The sequence below is a fragment of the Meles meles genome, chromosome 9 (assembly GCF_922984935.1).
Source record: "Meles meles chromosome 9, mMelMel3.1 paternal haplotype, whole genome shotgun sequence".
Lineage (NCBI taxonomy): Eukaryota > Metazoa > Chordata > Mammalia > Carnivora > Mustelidae > Meles > Meles meles.
In genome coordinates this window covers 21,221,075-21,241,734 of record NC_060074.1, presented here as the reverse complement: position 1 = coordinate 21,241,734, position 20,660 = coordinate 21,221,075, and the positions used below count along the sequence as shown (strand labels likewise).

General features: G+C 37.3%; 1 protein-coding gene across 2 annotated transcripts in view; it reads left to right on the top strand.

Moving 5' to 3' along the window:
• The window catches only part of ACADL (acyl-CoA dehydrogenase long chain), a 37,288-nt gene extending 33,232 nt beyond the window's left edge, over nucleotides 1-4,056 (top strand). For both annotated transcript variants that reach the window (XM_046019861.1, XM_046019860.1), the window contains one exon: nucleotides 3,906-4,056. In XM_046019861.1, the coding sequence (XP_045875817.1) occupies nucleotides 3,906-3,999 (94 nt within the window). In that variant the 3' untranslated portion in view covers nucleotides 4,000-4,056. The remainder of the gene's footprint in view (nucleotides 1-3,905) is intronic.
• Nucleotides 4,057-20,660: the final 16,604 nt, after the last annotated feature.

Here is a 20,660-nt window from a genome sequence, read left to right as displayed (position 1 = left end):
CATTTTGCTCTAGAAAATTTTCTTCTTATTTAGCAATATTTTCAGTTTATAAAACTTTCCCAAGGACGTTTTATAACTGGAAAGAAGTCCAGCTGAGTTCTGGATCTGAGAATGTGAATGCTATGGGCTTCTAAAAACTTTTTCTCTTCTAATTTTAATCTAAATACAGACTATCTGAAGGGGAAAATTATCAAACTAGTATTCAGACTGACTTTCAAATTTATTGTTTTGGCAAACATAATTGAAAACATTTGATATACTTATGGTCTTTAATGAGGAAAATTAAACATTTTAGTTAAGTTACATTAAGAAGAGAAGCTCCAGCATAGATGTAATCTACTAATTTTCTGTAGCCATTGGGGCAGTTCAGAAAGCTTTAATCACAGGGTATGTATAATTTATGACCTTTTATAAAAACTCAGCAACAGCTATGGCTTTTCCTTTTTTTGGGAATGTAGATATGAAGTAGCTAAATCATACATATACACATATACTCATATATATACTCTCTCTCTCTATATATATATATATACATATATACTCATATACATATACATATATGTATATACATATACATATACATATACATATATACATATACACATATACTCATATACTCATATATACATATACATATACATATACACATATACTCATATATATACTCTTATATATATATATATAAAAGACATATATATATATGTCTGTATCTTGATCTAGATATAGATACAGATTTTTTTTTTGTTAATCCCTGGACTTGGATTTTGGTATATCCTTTCAGAACTACTTCAAATGAGCCTTAATCAAAAGCAGATTTATTTTTTTATCTTTGTATAGTCATGAAATCAGAAATAAACACTGAGTTATGCTAGCACAAATTAAATCATCACTGGAATTGTTTTTGTGTGCATTTTCATGTTTTACTCACACTATTAATGCATCTTATTCACAATATTCACAATGGTAAGAAGGTATATATATGCATATATATATTCTTCTACTTGACTGTGCCATTACAACTTCTGCTGGAAATGTAGACATGTATTCGCTCAGTGTTTGTCTAGTCTAGTTCAGGTTCCAAAGAGGGCATATGAGGTGAAGCCGAGTCCCCCATCCACATGGCCCAAGATCAGAGTGCAGAGTAAGTCTTGCTCTCTGTTTTTTTAGAGGCCATTCCTTCAGGTCAGTAGCAAGCAAATACTGTAGCTTGATGGCTTTCTTGAAATGTCTGGTTTCAATTTGAGAGACTTATATTTCCTTTTTTTTTTTTTTTTTAATTGTAAAAACTGTGTTCATCCTACAAAAAAAAGTGTGTTTTTGGGGGGAGGTGGCAGCGGAGATGGGGACCATAGCACAGGCCTCCTCTGAACTGGGGTCCAACAGAGTTCTAAAGGAGGGTTTGCAGCTTGGGGGTGGGAGGTTCCGGGTGAAGACAAGAGGAGGGGGCCCTTCCTGGGAGGTCGGTGTCCACCAGGGTTAGAGGTGGGTCAGGGGCAGGGGCGACCCCGACAGGGGAGAGTTGTACGGAGTGGGAGAGCCTGGGGGGAGGTAGGGGCTGTAGTGGGGGAGCAGCTCTCCCTGGAGCCGGGCGTTACTCTGAGGAAGGGAGCACGGCGAGGTCGTCTCGGGTTTACAGTGGGAAGAGCCGTATCCGCCGGGCAGGTAGGCTGTGGAGTAGTTGGGCGGCTGGTACCCAAAGCCTCTGCTGCCCTGGGTGGTCGCGAACCCGGGGCCCCAGACCGGCCCGCCATCCCCTTCTTGGCTGGTTTGTTAGTTCAAAGATAGTATGAACTTTTAAACTAGACTGCTATTTCTCTTCCCCAAAGATATGAAGAAAGAAGTTTTCATAAGTTAGGAAGAGAGAACAGTAGATAATATCGAAAAACTGATGAGACACATTAGGCCGTATGTGGTTGCAGGGCACAGACTTTGATTTGAGGGGAAAAAAATCATTCTAATTGTGTTTCTTATATCCTTGGATTAAGCTGTTTTATTTGTGTGTGTATGTGTATGTGTTTTGAGTTTCGTTTGGGGTTGTTTGTTTTGCTTTTTTGTTTTGTCACTTTTTTTCTATTTGTTTGTTTTTAAATAACTGGTCTTAAGCATGTGAATTTGTTTCAGTCTTACTCATTAGGCTTGGGGTCTGTGAGAAGTGAGGCATATTGAGCTATGCCATTTCAAGACTCCTCTGCACTGCTGAGGAAAATAGCCTGAGATACAGAGCTTCATCACTGTGTGGTTAAACATTCCTTCTGCTGCCTTTCTCTGTTAATTTTAGTTGATGACTTAATTTAATTAGTAACCTATAAAAGGTCTACTGATCTCTGTCTTTACCTACTCCATTGGAACTTCCTTAATGTGGAAAAAAAAAAAAGCCTAGTCCAAAAATTTCTAAAAGCATTGCTGAAGTAGGCTGAAATAAATGCTATGTAGGCTCTCTGCATGCAAGTGCTGGGTTTTGTGGGCAACCATAGAAGCTGTTCAAAAGAAAAAATATATTTGAAAATGCAAATGTCTTCATATTTCAAGTTTCATCAAAAAGTAGGTCTTGAGAGTCTAAAATTCCTTTCTAATAGACTAAATCAGTAAATATTTACAGAGTGCTCGGTTTGCAAGGTACCATGATAAATATGGAGAGTCCAGAATTGGTCATGTTCCTAGAGAACTGGCACATTTAGTTTGTCTCAGGTGTTAAATTAAAAACAAAAAACAGGGACATCTGGGTGTCTTCGTCGGTTAAGCGGCTGCCTTGGACTCAGGGCATGATCTGGGGGTCCTAGGATGGAGCCCCGCCTCAGGCTCCCTACTGAGGGGAGAGTCTGCTTCTCACACCCCTTCTGCACCCCACCATCCTCTTGCTTGCTCTCTCTCAAATAAATAAAAATTTTAAAATAAGTAAGAAATGCCATTGAATTTGTCTACTAGGAAAGTCCAAAGCTTATAACTAGTCCTGCATGTCCAGACCAATGAAAATATTGTGAAATAATAAAAAAAAAATACTTGCCAAAGTGGCAAGATACCTACATTCTCATCATTAATTAGTACATGTATAACTGCTCTGTACCTCAGTTCCTTTGCGTGCAAAACTATAGTAATATTTATCCTCCCTGATGCCGGTATAAAGGTTAAAGGATATGAGAGGATAAAATGAGAGGATAAAGTGGGAGGATAAAATGAGATGAGAATAGGTAAAAACAAGGATACAGTATCATGGTTGCTATCATTCCTATTAAAAATGAATTCCTCATAACATTTTTTTCTTTTTTCCTTTTTTTCTTTTTTTGTGGCAGTAGACTTAGGCACTCAGTATTTTAATGTCATACATTACTGGAGTGAGTGACTATTAACCATTTCCAGAAAATAAGTTACTTGTTAACTTTGTGGGAAGTAATCTTTTCTAAAGCATCAATTTATACTCCTGATGCAGCCTTGGTGGTGGGATTCTAAAGAGATATTAGGAAATAGGTACATTCTTTTCTCTTTTGTTTCCCATAAAACCAGTAGATTTCAACTTTTTTAAGGGAACATTAAAGATAACAAGAAATTAAGACATTCTGTCCATTCTAAACCTGAAATAGCATTTTTTAGAATGCTATTGTATGTGCTAAGTTTTACAAAATTAAATCAAATGGAGCATATGAATAAATGTTATTTTGAAATCATAATCTCATCAAGCAAACTAAAACAAAGCTATACAGATGATCAGTATCTTAATAGAATTTTATAATTATACAAACCTAGGTTGAATGCCATAGTGAACAAAAAAAGGAATTTATAAAGAACTTTTATTATTTGGATTTCATTAAATAAATATTTTAAAGTAACTAATAGTTACATGATAAGACAAAACTTGTTATTTCCAGTGTCTTTTCTTTACTCATTCAGTCATCTTCTGATTTATTTAGAGCTTATGTGGATGCCCGAGTTCAGACAATCTATGGTGGTACCAACGAAGTAATGAAGGAGCTGATTGCAAGAGAGATCATCCGTGACCCGTAGATGTCTGTCCACATCCTGGAATCCTATTACAACTAATCTGGTTTTAAATCTACTCAAGATGAAATGCAACCTGGCAAGGGAGGAAATGCTAAACATGTTTTTATATGCTCTCTCTGTAGAAAGAGAAATCAAATATGAAATTAATGCAGTAGTGGGAAAAACTTTGAATTCAAAGATTCTAAAATTCTCCAGCACAAGGTTTAACTTTTCATTTTTTACATAGCTAAAAGGCAAACATTTTCTGCCTCTAGCAACCTTGGTTTTTGGTTCTTCCTAAAATTCTAAAAAAGCATAATTGTTTCAAATTGAGGCAGCAGCAGTTATGTTACTATTACTGTTTATAGTAATAGTAATAATAGTTACAGCACATTGACTTTGAAAAGGAAGGATGAGTATACAATGGAAATGCTTTCAACCACACTATCCTAACCCTGTTTTTAGGCAGTGGCATCATTTCTTCAAAGAAAAGCCTCTGCAGGGTCTCTGATGAATGAAGAGCTGCGTTAGTTCCTTCCTGGAAGCAGGATCTTTCTGCCTTACTGCCTTGGAACCTCTAGGACTCAAGCTGAGCATTTGCCCAGCCCCACCCAACTAGAGAATGTGGTCACTTCTCCCATTTAACACGGGATTTCAACAGATTTCATCCCAGTTTCATTCATAGGCAAACACAGACTAACTCATCATCCTTTAGTTTCAATATATTGGTATACTTTACAGGTATCAAAACAGTGACTTTTATTTTGGAACAGTGTACATTAAAAAACTAGCAAATACTTTGTGTCTTCTGTAAGCCAAACTGAAAAATATGATGGCAAATGAAACTGGCAAGATCCCTGCTAATAAGTGAATAAACAAATAAGTTGCAACAAATAAAGTAGGAAGTACATAAATAAGAACATTTCAAGTCATGATAAGTACAATAATAACAAAGTAATCATTTAAAATGAAAAAGCGCGGGAGCACTTGGCTGGCTGGCCCACTGCACAGAGCGTACAACCCTTGCTTTTGGGGCTGTGAGTTTAAGCCCCATGTTGGGTATGGAGATTACTTAAAAATAAGATCTTTAGGGGCGCCTGGGTGGCTTAGTTAAGCCTCTGCCTTTGGCTCCAGCCCTGGTCTCAGGGTCCTGGGATCGAGCCACATATGAGGCTCTCTGCTCAGTGGCAAGCCTGCTTTTCCCCTCTCTGCCTACTTGTGATCTCTCTCTCTGTCAAATCAATCAATCAATCAATCTTTAAAAAAATGAAATTTTAAAAAGTGAGTAAGATGGGAAAGTGAGACATTTGATTTTGACACTTAAAAGTAATTATTATCCAAAAACAAGCCGTGTATTATGAAACAATGAATAAAGATACTTTTAAAGGAAACAAATAGAGGTATAAACTTCGAAAACGTAAACATTTTCTTTGGTGCTGTTGGTATTAAACACTATTTTTTAATACAACCATTACAACTGGGTAGAGCAGAGGGAAAATACCTCAATGTCGTTCTTTCCTAGAATTCCGCACCTTTGATTTGCTCTTGGGTAGAAGTTTGTATGATTGCCACCTGGAGTTCTTGTTCATATGCATTAAATACTGTGCGAAATGGGTTTAAAATAAATTTCTATTAGATTACAGTGTTCGTGGTTTTCATCTCCCCCCTATTAACTGGAAACCAATATAGGATTAGTCTGACTGACTAGGGGCCTCTCAGGCCCTTTTCCTTCCTTTCTCAGTCTTACAGAAACTTTATTTTGGGAGCATACACATAAAAAGGACACTGGCATTGTAGGAAAAGCCTACTGTGTGGATGGAGATGGACAGACCTGGATTTGAATAATGACTCTACCTTACAGGAGCCCTTGGATCTTGGGCAAGTTCTTTTAATGTCTCAGGATTCTTTCAGGTGCAAATGACAAAAGAAAACTTTATTCATACTATTGTGAGCACAAACTGAAGTGTGCCAGCTTAAAAGGATTGTGGAGGGGCAGTAGGGTGGCTCAGTCAGTTAAGTGCCCAACTCTTGATTTTGGCTCAGGTCATGATCTCAGTCACGGTCATGAGATTGAGCCCCTCATCCACGCTGGGCATGGAGCCTACGGAAGATTCTCTACCTCCTCCTCCCCACTGGCCAAAAACAAAGATAAAAGGATTGTGGAGTAGTTCAACAATCTAAAGAACTAAGGAACGAGGGTCCCAGAGGCTTGATTTGGGGCTTAGCCAGCACTTAAACTGTAACCATGTATTTTGTTTTTATTTCTATTTTTATTATTTTTTTTGCAAATAGGTTTAATGGACCCTGTAGAGAAATTTCATTGCACAGTCTGTAAAAATGACCTTGGGCTTCTCTGGGCCTACAGCCTTCAGCACAATGTCATTATGAGGTAGAGGGAAGGTGCATTATGATTGACAATCTCATCAGGAATACAGACGGGGAGGCAGTTCCTGAAGCGAGAGTGGTTTTATCAAAAGCAAAAGAACAGCAAAGTCTGCTGGGAAGACCTAAATCATACACAAAGCTATTACAGTCCACTAAGCTAGGAATAGGTTTTGGTAATTTATAGATCTCAGAGAGTGAAAGGATTTCTAAGATAGGATATTTTCTTGGAATAGTGTCTACGATGTTTTCTATCACCTGGATTTATTTATTTTGTCTTGCCAACTTCTCTCTTCTTATGGGCCCCTAAAGAGGCATGTGTTGTATCATGGGCTTAAAAATGAAAGCAAAAAAAAAAAAAAAAAAAAAAAAAAAAGTGGGGGGGGGATTCAGAATGTGTTTCTTAACCTTTGATTTAGTTTTCATTTCTTAAATAGCTGATCTTTGTGTTTTGCTTGTGTGGCTTTGATTGTTGTCCCCTAGGGAGGGAATTTGTCATCATGTATATCACGCTGTGCTAAGTGCTCAAGAAATGATAAATAATAATAATGCTCAAAAGAACAGACTGGACCAACACAGCAAGAGAGCCACACTGTGTAAATAATTAATGAGAATCAAAAAGCCTGAGTAATTTTGTTTTTTAGCTGAGATTTTTAGAATCATAATTATTGCTCTAAAATTTTCACTCTTTATTTCTTTGATGGAGTCATTGAAAATGGTAATATATAAAAGAGACTGTCTTGATATGCTATTTTAAAATCTAGCTGCAAATCTTTACTAATCTAGTAATTTTAGGAGTTTATTGCTCAAGGTGTAAGATTTCTAGGCCTTTTCTCCTTGGGTCAGTATTATTTTTGGCACACACAGCATTTATTTATTTAGAATCACTGGAAAGATTTGACATTGAGCTGGAAACCAACGGTAAGCCTATCATATCTACTGCTTTATAATAAATGTGGAAAGGAAGTTCTACTCTGTTTTTGAAATCTCATTTCCCATTTTTAAGAAAAATTGCAGAAAACTTCAAACATACTAAAAAATAGTAAAGATCATATCATGAACCACTAGCTTCAACATTTGCCAATGTATCTCCCCCACTTGTTTTTCTCAATTATTTTAAAGCAAATCCCAGCTTAATCCTATTTCACCATACGTGTATATCTCAGAATACATATCTAACTGGTGAAGATTTTTTTAAATAACCAGAAGTCCATCATCATAATTTAAAAACAAATTTAACTTATACTTCCAAATCGACATGAAAGTTTTCTTGGCTGTATCAAGAACGCCTCTTCCAGTTGGTTTGTTCAAATCAGGATCCAAACAAGGTCCACAAATTGCATTTTTGGGGGGGGTCTCTTAATCTCTTATTTTGTAACCGTTCTCCCTTCTCTCTTTTTTCTTCTTTTATAAATTTTATTTTCAATTAACATACAGCAAACATGCTTGTTTTTGATATACATACATAGAGTAAAATTGCCTTTTTTGGTTCTCTGAATTTAGCATGTAAATAAATTCATGCAACCCCACCACAATCAGGATACAGAACCGTTCCATTGCCTCCCAAAAATACCTTGTGCCCTTTATGTCACACCTTCTCTGTACCTCTACCCCCAATCTGCTCTGTTATTCCAGTTTTGTCATTTCAAGACTGTCATATAAATGGAATCGTACAGTATGTAACTCCTTGAGAATGGCTTCGTTCTCTTAGCAAAATGAATTTAAGATTTATTCATGTTGTGTGAATAGGGTGTTCCTTGTTTTAGTGCTAAATGCATGTCACTGTATGAATATACTGCAGTTTGTTCATTCATTCATTTGCTTAAGGACATTTCGGTTGCTGAGATTAAATACCCAGGAAATGAATTGTTAGGTCATGAAGGTAAATGTATGTTGAACTTTCTAGGAAATGCCAAGCTGTTTTCCCAGAATACCTGAACTGTTTAGTTTTCTACCAGCAATGCAAGAGTTCCAATTGCTCTGTATCTTGTCTAGCACTGTATTTTTTATTTTAGTCATTCTAATGTGTATATAGTGGTATTGCCTTCCGGCTTTAATTTGCATTTCCCTAATGCCTAATGATATTGAACAGCTTTTCAAGTGCTTAATTTCCTTCCACATATCTTCTTTGTTGAAGTTTCTATCCAGATCTTTTGCCCATTTTTTAGTTGCGTTGCTTGTTCTTCTCAAGCTTTAAGAGTTCTTTATATATTCTGATACTGTCAAGCACAAGGCAAAGCCAGGCTGTAAAGAAGCCACTAAAGAAGCACTGAGCCCTTTTTTGACTCAGTTTGCTGCTTACATAGCATGAAAAGATGAGTAGCTTAAAGGTACCAGCTCTCTGTGGCCTTTGTATGGGATGACACTGAAACATAAGAGGCCAGATGACTGTAGCAGGGATGATAGGACACTTTGTTGCTGAGGATTCCATTCCATGCTGCTGCTCATCACTTTTATAGCTGTATGCGTGTCTTAATGCTAGGGAGGAAGAAAAGCCTCATACCCCATAAGAATCCTGAAACTATGAATAGCAGCTCATGACAGCCTCCCGGCTAGATAGGGAAGCCAGTGAGAAATGGCCTTGTAGCAGCACCTCTTTGGTCTCCCATGCTCTCATGTTTCAGGAGGACCACAAGGCATTCTGTCAAAGAGTCAGCTGCTGTTCAAGACTTGCTTGTGTGGCCTATGGGGCAACATGCAAAGTGGTCAGGCTCTGACTCTTCCCCAGTAGATACAAGTCTTTTGTCAGATATGTGATCTGTAAATATTTACTCCCTGTTTGTAGCTAGTCCTGAAATGGGTTTCATAGAGCCAAAGCTTTTAATTTTGATGAATTCAAATTGACAGATTTTTTTCTTCTGTGAATCATGAATTTGGTATAATATCTAAGAACATTTAGCTCAAACTCAAGTCATAAAGATTTTTTCCTGTTTTCTTTCAAGAATTTTGTACTTTATGTTTTTCATTTAAGGGTATCTGGGTGGCTCAGTCAGTTTAGGGTCCAACTTGATCTCAGCTCAGGTCTTGATCTCTGGGTCATGAGTTCTAACCCCACACTGAGCTCCATACTGGGCGTGGAGCCTACCTAAATAAACAAAAACCAATGTATTGTTCATTTCGATCTATGTTTCATTTAGTAATTCTTTATAAGGTATGAGACTTTTGTCAAGGTGCATTTTTTTGATTGTAGATGTCTGATTCTGCCAGTACCACTTGTTGAAAAGAATATTTTCATTGACTAAGCTTTGTACTTTTGTAAAAAATCAATTAAACCATATTTGTGTGGCTTTATTTCTGGACTCTGTTCTGTTTCGTTGATCTATACATCTCCTTCTTTGCCTTAGAGTGGCATTATGGAAAGTCTTAAAATCAGATTATGGGATTCCTCTAATTTTATTCTTTTTCAAAATTGTTTTGGCTATTCTAATCCTTTTCCCGTTCCATACAAATTTTTGAGTCAACTTTATTTCTACAAAATATTCTGGTAGGGTTTTGACTGGAGTTACAGTAAATCTGTTAATCACTTTGGAGGAATTTGCCATTTTTACTATGTTGAATCTTCCAGTTCATGAATGGGAATGACAATTTATTTAGATCTTCTTTGATTTATTACTTCAACATTTGATAGTTTTCAACATAGAGATCCTATATGTGTTCATTATATTTACAATTTCTTTTTTCTTTCTTTCCTTTTTTAAGGGGGCAGCAGCTACTATAATATTGATGTTTAATTCTAGCTTGCAGTTTTTCGTGTTTTCGTCTTAAAGGGAGAGGAGGCAGGGAGGCAAAGGGAGAGGGAGAATGTTCAGCTAGGCATGGAGTCTGACACGAGGCTCCAGCTCATGATGCTGAAATCATGACCTGAGCTGAAACCAAGAGCAAAAATGACTGAGTCATCCAGACACTCTGGTTTACAGTTTTTTATTGCCAATATAATTAATGTTTGTTGACCTTAGGTGCTATGATCTGCTAAAGTCATCTATAAATTCTAGGGTTTTGGGGGGGGGTTGTATTTTGGGGTTTTTTGTAGATTCCTTGGAATTTTCTACAAAGGCAATAATGTTATCCATGAATAGGGACAGTCATTTCTTTTTAACTGTAAAGAAAAAGAGAAAGATAATTTCTGTATGTCTGTTTCTCTTTCTTCCTTATTTTTTTACTTCTCTTTTCTTTTTCTTTCTTTTTTCTTTTCTCTGACTTTTGTCTTCTTTCTTCCTCCTTCCCTCCCTTCATTCCTACCTTTTTTTTTCTTATTGTACTTACGAAGACTTCCTCTACATTATTGCATAGGAATTGTGAAAATGGACCTTCTTGTTTATTTCTGATCTTAGAGCGAAAGCATTCAAGCTTTCACATTAAATACAGGTTTTAAGTAAATTTTTAGTAGATGCCCTTGATCAAGTTTAAGTGGTTCTACTGTATTCCTAATCTGATGAGAGTTTTTACCATTAATGGATGTTGAATTCTGTCAAATGCTTTTATACATCACTTGATATGATCATATGGTTTTTCTTCTTTGAATTATTAATATTATGGATTACATTGATTGTATTTTGAGTATTGAACCGAACTTGTATTTCTAGGATAAACCCCATATGGTCATTTTGTGTTACAGTTTTTACATCGCTTTGTACTATTCGATATAATTTACTGGGAATTTTTGCCTCTATCTTCACAAGGAACATTTAGCTGTAATTTTCTTTTCTTGAACTGTCTTTGCCTGGTTTCATTATGGTAATGCTAACCTTGAAAATGAGTTGGGAATTATTTCTTTTTCCTCCATGCTATTGATTTGTTAGAAAAAACGTAGTCATTTGTTTTGTACAATATCCATCATTGATTTGCTTGATTGATCTTTCATGGTGATTTTAAATTTATTTCTTTATTCCCTATGTTTCCTATAAAATGATAGAGCAAAAGGTTTGATTAGATTCAGGCTCAATATTTTTGCCTAGAAAACTTAATAAATGGTGCTGTGACTATTCCATTGCATTGTGTAGGAGACATATAATATCTCATTATCTCACTTTTAGAGATACTGAGATTGATCAGTGGATTCAGATAGTATTCGTCTGATAATTCCATAAAATACCCTATCAACATCTTACCTAGTGGTTTTACTATCCACTGATAATTATTTATAAAATCTGTGGTTTCATTTGGGGTTGTAAAGAATGATTTTGTAATATTTAACTACGTTTGCACTGATTAACTTTCATAAAGAAGAACTTTCAACTTTTTGGTTAGTCTCTGTGTGCATTGGGTCCTCTAGTAATCAGAAGTGGAGACACAGAAGTGCAAGAGGTTTTTTGGAGAGGTAGCATCTGTGAAAGATGAAAGTGGAAGGAAGTCATTGGACAAGGGGGAGTCACTGGACAAGACCTTAGACCATGAAACAGATCTGACAAAGTCTTGCAGAGTCCAGTGAGGAACCCTGGAGTAAAGACTGCCCATTAGAAGTGTCCCACATTTGTCTTAAATGTTGAGCCCCTGTTTCTTATGCCCTAATCAGTCGTTGTCCAAGGACTGCTTGAGGAGAGGGTGGCCTCAGCTCAAAAGCTAATGTGGATCCTACAGCTGCTCACAGGGAGCTGTGTTCCCTACAAAAAAGAGGCAAATTCTTTCTTGAAGGGAGATGAGTTGTACCTCCATTCTATTTCAGGATGGCTGCCACATCCTGAAATAGAATTTGTAAATAAAAGGTGACGTAAATTCTCGATTTTTGTTTCCCAGTTATCAGTTTTTAGAGTAATGAGTGGGTGTCCTAAGAATCTCCAATGGTAAGGTCTTTTTAGCATCAATAAGTCTTTGGAAATGATGTATTTTAGTTAATTGCAGTCATTATTCTTTTCAATATGTGAATTGTTTCATCTTAGGCCAGTAAGATTTGCTGCAAGTTTGTTCCAATTTTTTTCTTTTTTATTATAAAAAATGTCAAACATACATAAAATTACAGAGAATAGTGCAATGAACCACCATGTATATATCACCCAGCTTTGACAATTATCAATGCGTGGCTAATCTTTATTCATCTGTTGCACTGTATACCCCCTATTTTCATGGATTATTTTAAGATTGCATGTGAGCGGTGGGAGGGGCAGATGGAGAGAGAGAGAGAATCGTTGAGCAGATGCCCTGCTGAGCACAGAGCCCATCACAGGGCTCAGTCCCAGGAACCTGAGATCATGACCTGAGCCAAAATCAAGATCATGACCTGGTCACCCAACTAACTGAGCTCTGAGCTATCCAGGCATCCCATGTCATGTATTATTTTATTTCATTTTATTATTTTTTAAAATTCTATTTGAATTCAGTTAATTAACATACACTGCATTATTAGTTTCAGAGGTAGAGGTCAGTGATTCATCAGTTGTATATAATAACTAGTGCTCATTACATCATGTGCCATCCTATCCTGTCCCTCCTCCAGGGATAGGAGGGATATCCTATCCCTCCAGCATCCCTCAGTTTGTTTCCTATGGTTAAGAGTCTCTTATGGTTTGTCTCCCTCCCTGATTTCATCTTGTTTTATTTTTCCCTCCCTTCCTCTATACGCCTCTGTTTTGTTTCTTAAATTCCACACATGAGTGAAATCATATGACAATTGTCTTTCTCTGATTAACTTACTTCACTTAGCATAACACCCTAGTTCCAACCACATTGTTGCAAATGGCAAGATTTCATTTTTTGATGGCTGAGTAATATTCCATTGTATGCAGATACCACATCTTCTTTATCCATTTATCTATCAATAGATCTAGGCTCTTTCCATAGGTTGGCTATTGTGGACATGGCTGATATAAACATTGGGGTACTAGTGACTTCTCAGATCACTGCATTTATATCTTTGGGGTAAATACCCAGTAGTGCAATTGCTGGATCATAGGGAGTTCTATTTTCAACTTTTTGAGGAACCTCCATACTGTTTTCCAGAGTGGCTACACCAGTTTGCATTCCCACCAACAATGTAAGAGGGTTCCCCTTTCTCTGCATCCTCAGCAATGGAGTCCATCACAGGGTTCATTCCAGGAACCTGAGATCATAAGGAACCTGAGATCATTGTTGTTTCCTGATTTGTTAACTTGAGCCATTCTGACTGGTGTGAGGTGTTATCTCACTGTGGTTTCAGTTTGTATTTCCTGATGTCAAGTGATATGGAGCATTTTTTCATGTGTCTGTTGGCCATTTGTATGTCTTCTTTGGAGCAATGCCTGTTCATGTCTTCTGCCCATTTCTTGATTGGATTATTTGTTCTTTGGGTATTGAGTTTGATAAGTTCTTTATAGATCTGGTACACTAGTCCTTTATCTGATAAGACATTTGCAAATATCTTCTCTCATTCTCTCAGTTGTCTTTTAGTTTGGTCAGACTGTTTCCTTTGCAGTGCAGAAGCCTTTTATCTTGGTGAAGTCCCAATAGTTCATTTTTATTTTTACCTTTGTTTCCCTTGCCTTTGGAGACATGACTAGCAAGAAGTTGAAGTGGCCAAGGTCACAGAGGTTGCTACCTGTGTTCCTATCTCCCATTTAGGTCTTTCATCCATTTTGAGTTTATTTTTGTGTATAGTGTAAGAAAATGGTCCAGTTTCATTCTTCTGCATGTGGATGTCCAATTTTCCCCAAAACCATTTGTTCAAGAGACTGTCTTTTTTCCATTGGATAGTCTTTCCTGCTTTGTCAAATATTAGTTGACCCCAGAGGTAAGGACCGTCATGGATTATTTTCAAACAAATACCAGATATCATGTAATGTTGAAACACTTTGACATGACCCCATTATTTCTTACGGTGCCCTTGCTCAATGGCACCACAAAATTTCCCATACCCATCTGCCTTAGAGCTGAAATCAGCCATTTTTGCAAATATCCCTAGTTTATTTTAGTTAGGTTTTTCTAGTTTCAGAGTACTACCAAATTTATTTGTTTGTTTGTTTTAAATTTTACCTTCTTTTTTTTTTTTTTTTTCAAAATCCATCTTGAATATATCTTGAATATATTTTGATTAGTAAAAATTGAACTTTTTCTTCAATCTTTTCCTTAAATCTAAACTCAACAGAAGTTTATCTTATCATATCCCAAGAGAGGTTATGTTCCATTTTATGTAGAAAATTATATTGAAGAATATAGAAACAGAAATGCCAAATCAAATTTGACTTAAAAAGATGAGGGAAGGGCTCATTAAACTGGAAAGGTCAAAGATAGAATAGACTCCAAACTGGTTGACCAAACAGCTTAGTTTTGTCACTAATGACTTACTTTAATGGTTTCTTTAAATCTCTTTGTTCTGTCATTTATAGTGTAGGCCTAATTTTATTTTATTTTTCTTTCTTTCTTTTTTTAAATTTAAATTAGTCAACATATAGTACATCATTAGTTTCAGATGTAGTGTTCAATAATTCATCAGTTGCATATAATACCCAGTGCTCATCACGTCACATGCCCTCTTTTAGGCCTATCACCCAGTTGCCCCATTTCCCCAATCACTTCCCCTTCAGCAACCCTAAGTTTATTTCCCAGAGATAAGAGCCTCTCATGATTTGTCTGCCTCTTTGATTTCTCCCCATTCAGTTTCCGCTCCCTTCCCTTATGATCCTCTGCACTATTTCTTATATTCCACATATGAGTGAAACCATATGATAACTGTCTTTCTCTGATTGGCTTATTTCACTTAGCATAATACCCTCCAGTTCCATCCACATTGATATAAATTGTAGGTATTCATCCTTTCAGTAATATTCCATTATACATATATTATGTATATTGTAATTATACATATATTCCATTATACATATTATATGTATAATATTCCATTATACATATTATATGTATAATATTCCATTATACATATAAACCACATCTTCATTCATCTGTCGAAGGACATCTTGACTCATAAAGGGCTGGTAACCAAGATCTGTAAAGAACTTAACAAACTCAACACTACTAGCTTGTTACATTTAGCAGCTCTGGTTATAGATATTTTGCTTTGGGAACTGGTGGAAGCCATTGTCCAAACAACATCTGTTCTCCTTTTCTCTCTAAGTGATCCTCTATTATTCCTGATAATCCCTATATTCTTGAAGGTGACAATATGTTCAACTTCAGTTGTTATTTGCTAGTCTCTCTAGCATCTAGGTATATCCATAGGACCAAACTGTAGAATTCTGAAGAGGAACTTCATGAGAGGAAGAGAGAGACTTAAAGGCCTTGTGTCCTTTCCTTATCTGCTGCCTAGGAAGTGGATACAGTGACTGGAGTTCTAGTAGCTATCTGGGACCCTAAGGTTACTTTGAGAATGGACGTCAGGACTGAGAATGGCAGAAGGAAATAACAGAAAGCAGCCTAGGTCCTTCATGACCTTGTAGAGCTGTTATATCATCTTATTGCTATTTACCTTTAAACTTTTTTTAAACCATATTTCATTAACTCTCAAGGTGCAATTTTTTTTTGTATTATTAAAGGCCACTGTCAGTCAGACTGATAAAATGATTTTTCCTTGCATCAGTAACTAGGTAATTTTGATTTTAGAAATGATAAATTCTAAAAAAAATGTTTCAGAATCAACAATATATGTTATGGAGAGATTATTAACCTTTGTATTTTCTTTTAAGATTTTATTTATTTATTTGTCAGAGAGTGCACATGTGGGACTTGATCCCAGGACCCTGGGATCATGACCTGAACCAAAGGCAGGTGCTTAACTGACTGAGCCACCCAGGTGTCCCAACCCTTGTATTTTTAAGGTATCATTATTTTGGGCTTTTGGATACATTTTATATGGATTATCTGCATCCTAGCTAAGACAGGCTGGTTTTTAATTTTTCTGTCTACATTTTGGACCGCCATCTGAGAATCCACACGGCAGATGGAGAAAGTGTAAATTAGGCTGTGAGGACAGTGTCCATCTCTGGGACAAATGAAGATGGCTCAGTCCTTCCCAGTGTCCTCTAGTCAGTCACCACTCCTGCTGGTGGAGCAGCCCCTGTCTGGAACATGCCAGATAAAGGCAGACATGATCTTTTTTCTCCCATGGACTTCTGGCAATTTTACGAGGCTTATGGACACTTTCCAGAATGTTTTTTAAATTAAATCCCATTAAACTATATTTCAGTACAAGTTAAAAAAAATGCTCCTTGAAATTCCTGAGTCAACTTTCATCAGAGCCCTTGTTTTAAAAATAAATTTTACTTAAGTATAATTCTCACACATTGACATGTATCTGTTTCAAGTATGTTTAAGTATATGTTTTAACAAATATATGAACCCATTTAACTTCTGCAATGATCAAGATGTAGTTTTTCCAACACCCCTTATATTTATCCCGGTAAATTCCTCCTGTCCCAGGCCTAAGCAACTGCTTTCTGTGATGATATGTTAAATTCAAATTTTCTAGAACTTTATATAAGTCATGTAATATTTAGTCTTTTGAGTCTGACTTTTTTCACTCAGCATACTGTTTGAGACTTATCTATATTGTTCTGTGTATCAATAATTTTTTTCTTTTTTATTGCTGAGCAGTTATTTCATTATATGGATGTCCCACCATTTATCTTTTTACTGTATGATGGATCTTAGGGTTGTCTCTAGTTTGGGGCTATTGTGAAAAAAGGTGCTATTGATAGTCATATACATTAGGAGTCATTTTTTATTCCTCTCCAGGCATGGGCCAGGTCTGACCACTCTTGTGTCCTGCCTTGGTTCTAAGAATCTTATAGCTTTTGCTACCTACCCCTGCTCTTTTTCTGCTTGTCTGTTGACACTGGCTAGTTAGAGTTAAATCTATCTTGAATAGGAGTTATCACCTTTTTAGCCCTGCTATGTCTCCGGTCCTACTTTCCAAACATGACTATAAAAAGAAAGAATTAAATATACTAGAATATAAAAGTGGAGGACAGTTGCCCTGGGCATGGAAATTTGAAGAGTAAATGGTACAGACTTCCAAACCAGTTTTCTATTCTAGGAAAGGTGGTGGGGAAAAATCTCTGTCTCTGGAGCAGGGTATGTCTGTCTTCAAATCCCATATTGGCCATACTTTATTAGTGTGAGAATTTGGATATGTTATTTAACCTCACTGAGTTGTGTTTTTTTTTTCTAACCTGGAAAATGAATATAAAACCCATTTTGCAAAATGTGAGAATTAAATGCATGCCTGCCCTCAACAAATATGTTTTGGAAGTATACATGTGCCAGGCCCTGTCCTTGGTTCTGGGGATATAGCAGTGAGCAAAATAGCAGAAGTTCCTGACCTCATGGAGTTCACATTCTATCAAGGCAGATAAAACAACAAAAAACAAAAGAATAAAAATCTGTGTTGTTAGATGGTGGTAAGTACCACGGAGAAAAATAGAACGGAGAAGGGAGATAGAAAAGGATGTGTTTGTTACTGCTAGGCTGTGAGTTGCTTAAGAGTAGAATATGATCTTTTTCCTGTATCGCTAGCATTTATCATAATGTAAGCTGTATATTAAGTGCTGCACACCTGTTTCTTGAATAAAAAGAGTGACTGAATAAAAACCAGTGTTGAGGAGAGAAGCTTATCTCATGAAATCACTGTAATACTGCTTACCTGGACACATTTATGTGCTTCTAGACAGGTAATAATTATGTCAGCAAGAATGGTGCCCTTCCCTTCTCCTTGTTCTTACTGGTTCTATAAGTCTCCTGGCCATTGTTATATTTTTTCTTAGAAGTCAGAATGCCTTTAATGTACCCTCTTTATAATAATATACCCTTGATCAAAAAAATTAACTATGTGCATTTTTTTCAGGCTTTTGCTGAATAAGTAATATGGAAAACAATTTAACAAATGGTTCAGTATGTCAATTTCATATAAAGGAGCATTGATATTCTACAATTTCTGGAAAACAAGCATACATATGCTACAAATATTAAAATATTTAGGGTAATGTTCAATGTCAAGAAATAATGTGCTTAATATTTGGTTAGCTGGAGTAAAAAAAAATTGTGCAGTGTCATCTCATACATATAAAAGTGCTTTTCTTCTTTGGGCTTTTCTACATTTTTAAAACCAAGCCTATATTATTAATCATTTCCTATTCCTCAAGTTTCTCTTATTTTTAAAGTATCAAAAACAATATAAAAGAAATGAGAAAATTATGTTTCTATGATGGCTGCAGAGGGAGAGGGAGAAGAAGTCTCCCTGCTAAGCAGGGAGCCTGATGCAGGGCTCAGTCCCAGGACCAGGAATCTTGACCTGAGCCAAAGGCAGACGCTTAATCGACTGAACCACCCAGGTGCCTTCCTAGGGTTGTTTGGTGAACAAACTAGATAGTGTAAAAATGCTTCCTGAATTATACTTGTGTAATTACAAAGCTCAATGCCTGTATCATCTTCTACAAATAATACCAGGGCAGGAAACCTGTTTATGGCTATAACTCCAATACCCATCACAAAACATGTGTGCAATAAATATTTGGTAAGTATATGAATACTTTGTTTTAGTAACTGATAATTATTTCACAGAAGAAAACTGTATCCTCCAGTAATTTGATGGCACTACAATTCCTTCAGGTTAAAATCTGAATTCCTGTTATTCAAGATTTACTCAATCTAGCTGACATGTACTTTTCCAGCCCAATAATATCATTAACACAACTTCTAATCAAATTAAAAAAAATACTATCTCCTGATTGATGCCTTCTTTCTTCTCTGTCCAGAGTCTTTAAAAACACCCAGCTGAAATAAAAAAGCCTTCCTTAGAACTATCTCAATCCTGATTTGACTTCTCAGACTGTTAATCTTAAAAAAAAAAAAAAAAAATTTTTAAAATATCTTACTCATTTCTGCATTTCTGTCCCCAGGGGTAGGGACAACCTTTTGAATATAGTGAATATCCAGTAAATATTTGCTGATTTAACTATTTCCACAACACATCATTTGCTTACAAATTTTATTCCAAGGAAGGTGAATCAATTTCCTGAAACTCTTCCCTTACTCCATATGAATGTGCAATTATTGTTCTGAGCAATCTTCAGAAAGTATTCTCTGCTATAAATGCAGCCTGTCATAAAGTTATTGCAGTAATGTTCCAATGCACTAGAAAAGCCAGGAACAGGCGGTTATTTTCTAATTTCAGTAATCTGTGTCATGCCTTATGGTTTGTTCTAACTCCAATTCCTAGGATTCCCCCGCCTGCCTACCCCGACCATCCGTCTCCTTCAATTAATAAGGTTGAAATAATGGCAATTGTCTTTTGGGATCTAAAATTCGAGCGCGCTTTATTCCCTAAATCATTTCATGTGTAAATGAGGTGCTTAAGAAAGCCTGTAGTACATCATCTAAAGAGCTATATTTAGTGCTCAGTTTATTTAAAAAAGAGAGAGAGAGAGCGTGGCTGGGGAAATGCCCGGGTGTAGTTTAGTGGTGAGTGGAGCCAGGTGCAAGACTCTCAGAAATGTTTTTATGTGTCCCTGGCCAACTATCTCCGCACAAAACCCCGTTTATTTATTTGACTGCGCTACTGCAGAACAGAGTTAACTCCAACGCCACTCAAACCAGCTTTGCACAAATTTAAAAATGCTTGAGCAGGCGGCTCCTGATTTTTACCATAAAACGACCCAGCCGGATCCAAAGCAGATTTGTCACCCTGCTTTAGAGCCTCTCGGGGGTCGTACAGAATTATGGCTCTGGATTTGAGCGCGGAGCACATATACAAGCAAACCCACAGAGAAGTACAGATTTGGCAACTGAGACAAAGCTTTGTTAGAACTTGCCCCTCGAGCTGCAGGGAGGGACTGGACACCAGGAGCCCGCTCAGCCCGAGCGCGGGCGGTAGGGTGTAATGCAGCCCGACTTTCCCCTCTCTTTGCTCTTCCTGTCACAGTAGTACAGAAATAGCAAAGCAAGGGCGGGAACTTACCCGCCCGTATTTTGGGGGGGGTGGAGTGGGGTGGTGTGTGTGTGTGTGTGTACGCGCGCCCGTAATTTTTGGGGGGCTGGTGCGTGTGCGTGTGTGTACGCGCGCCCGTGCTCGCACTTCCCGCGGGCAAGGGAAGAGGTGAGGAGGAAGCTAGAACGACCAAGAACCCACCCCCAGGGAGCCGCCGCGCCTCTGCACCAGGGTTCGGGCGTCGTGCTCCAGCCACTTCCAGAACGCTCTCAGCCGCTGCTGCAAGGCCCCGCCTCCTACCGGGGTTTCCCCGCCACCCGCACTCATTTGCATGGCGCTTCCCCTCCCCCGCTGCCATTGGCTGGCGTTGCGCCCCGCCCACTGCCCCTCCACCGCGGCAGGGTTCCATCCCCGAGCCGCCAGAAGCTGCGGGCAGCGGGCGGACTGTTAAACCGCGGCG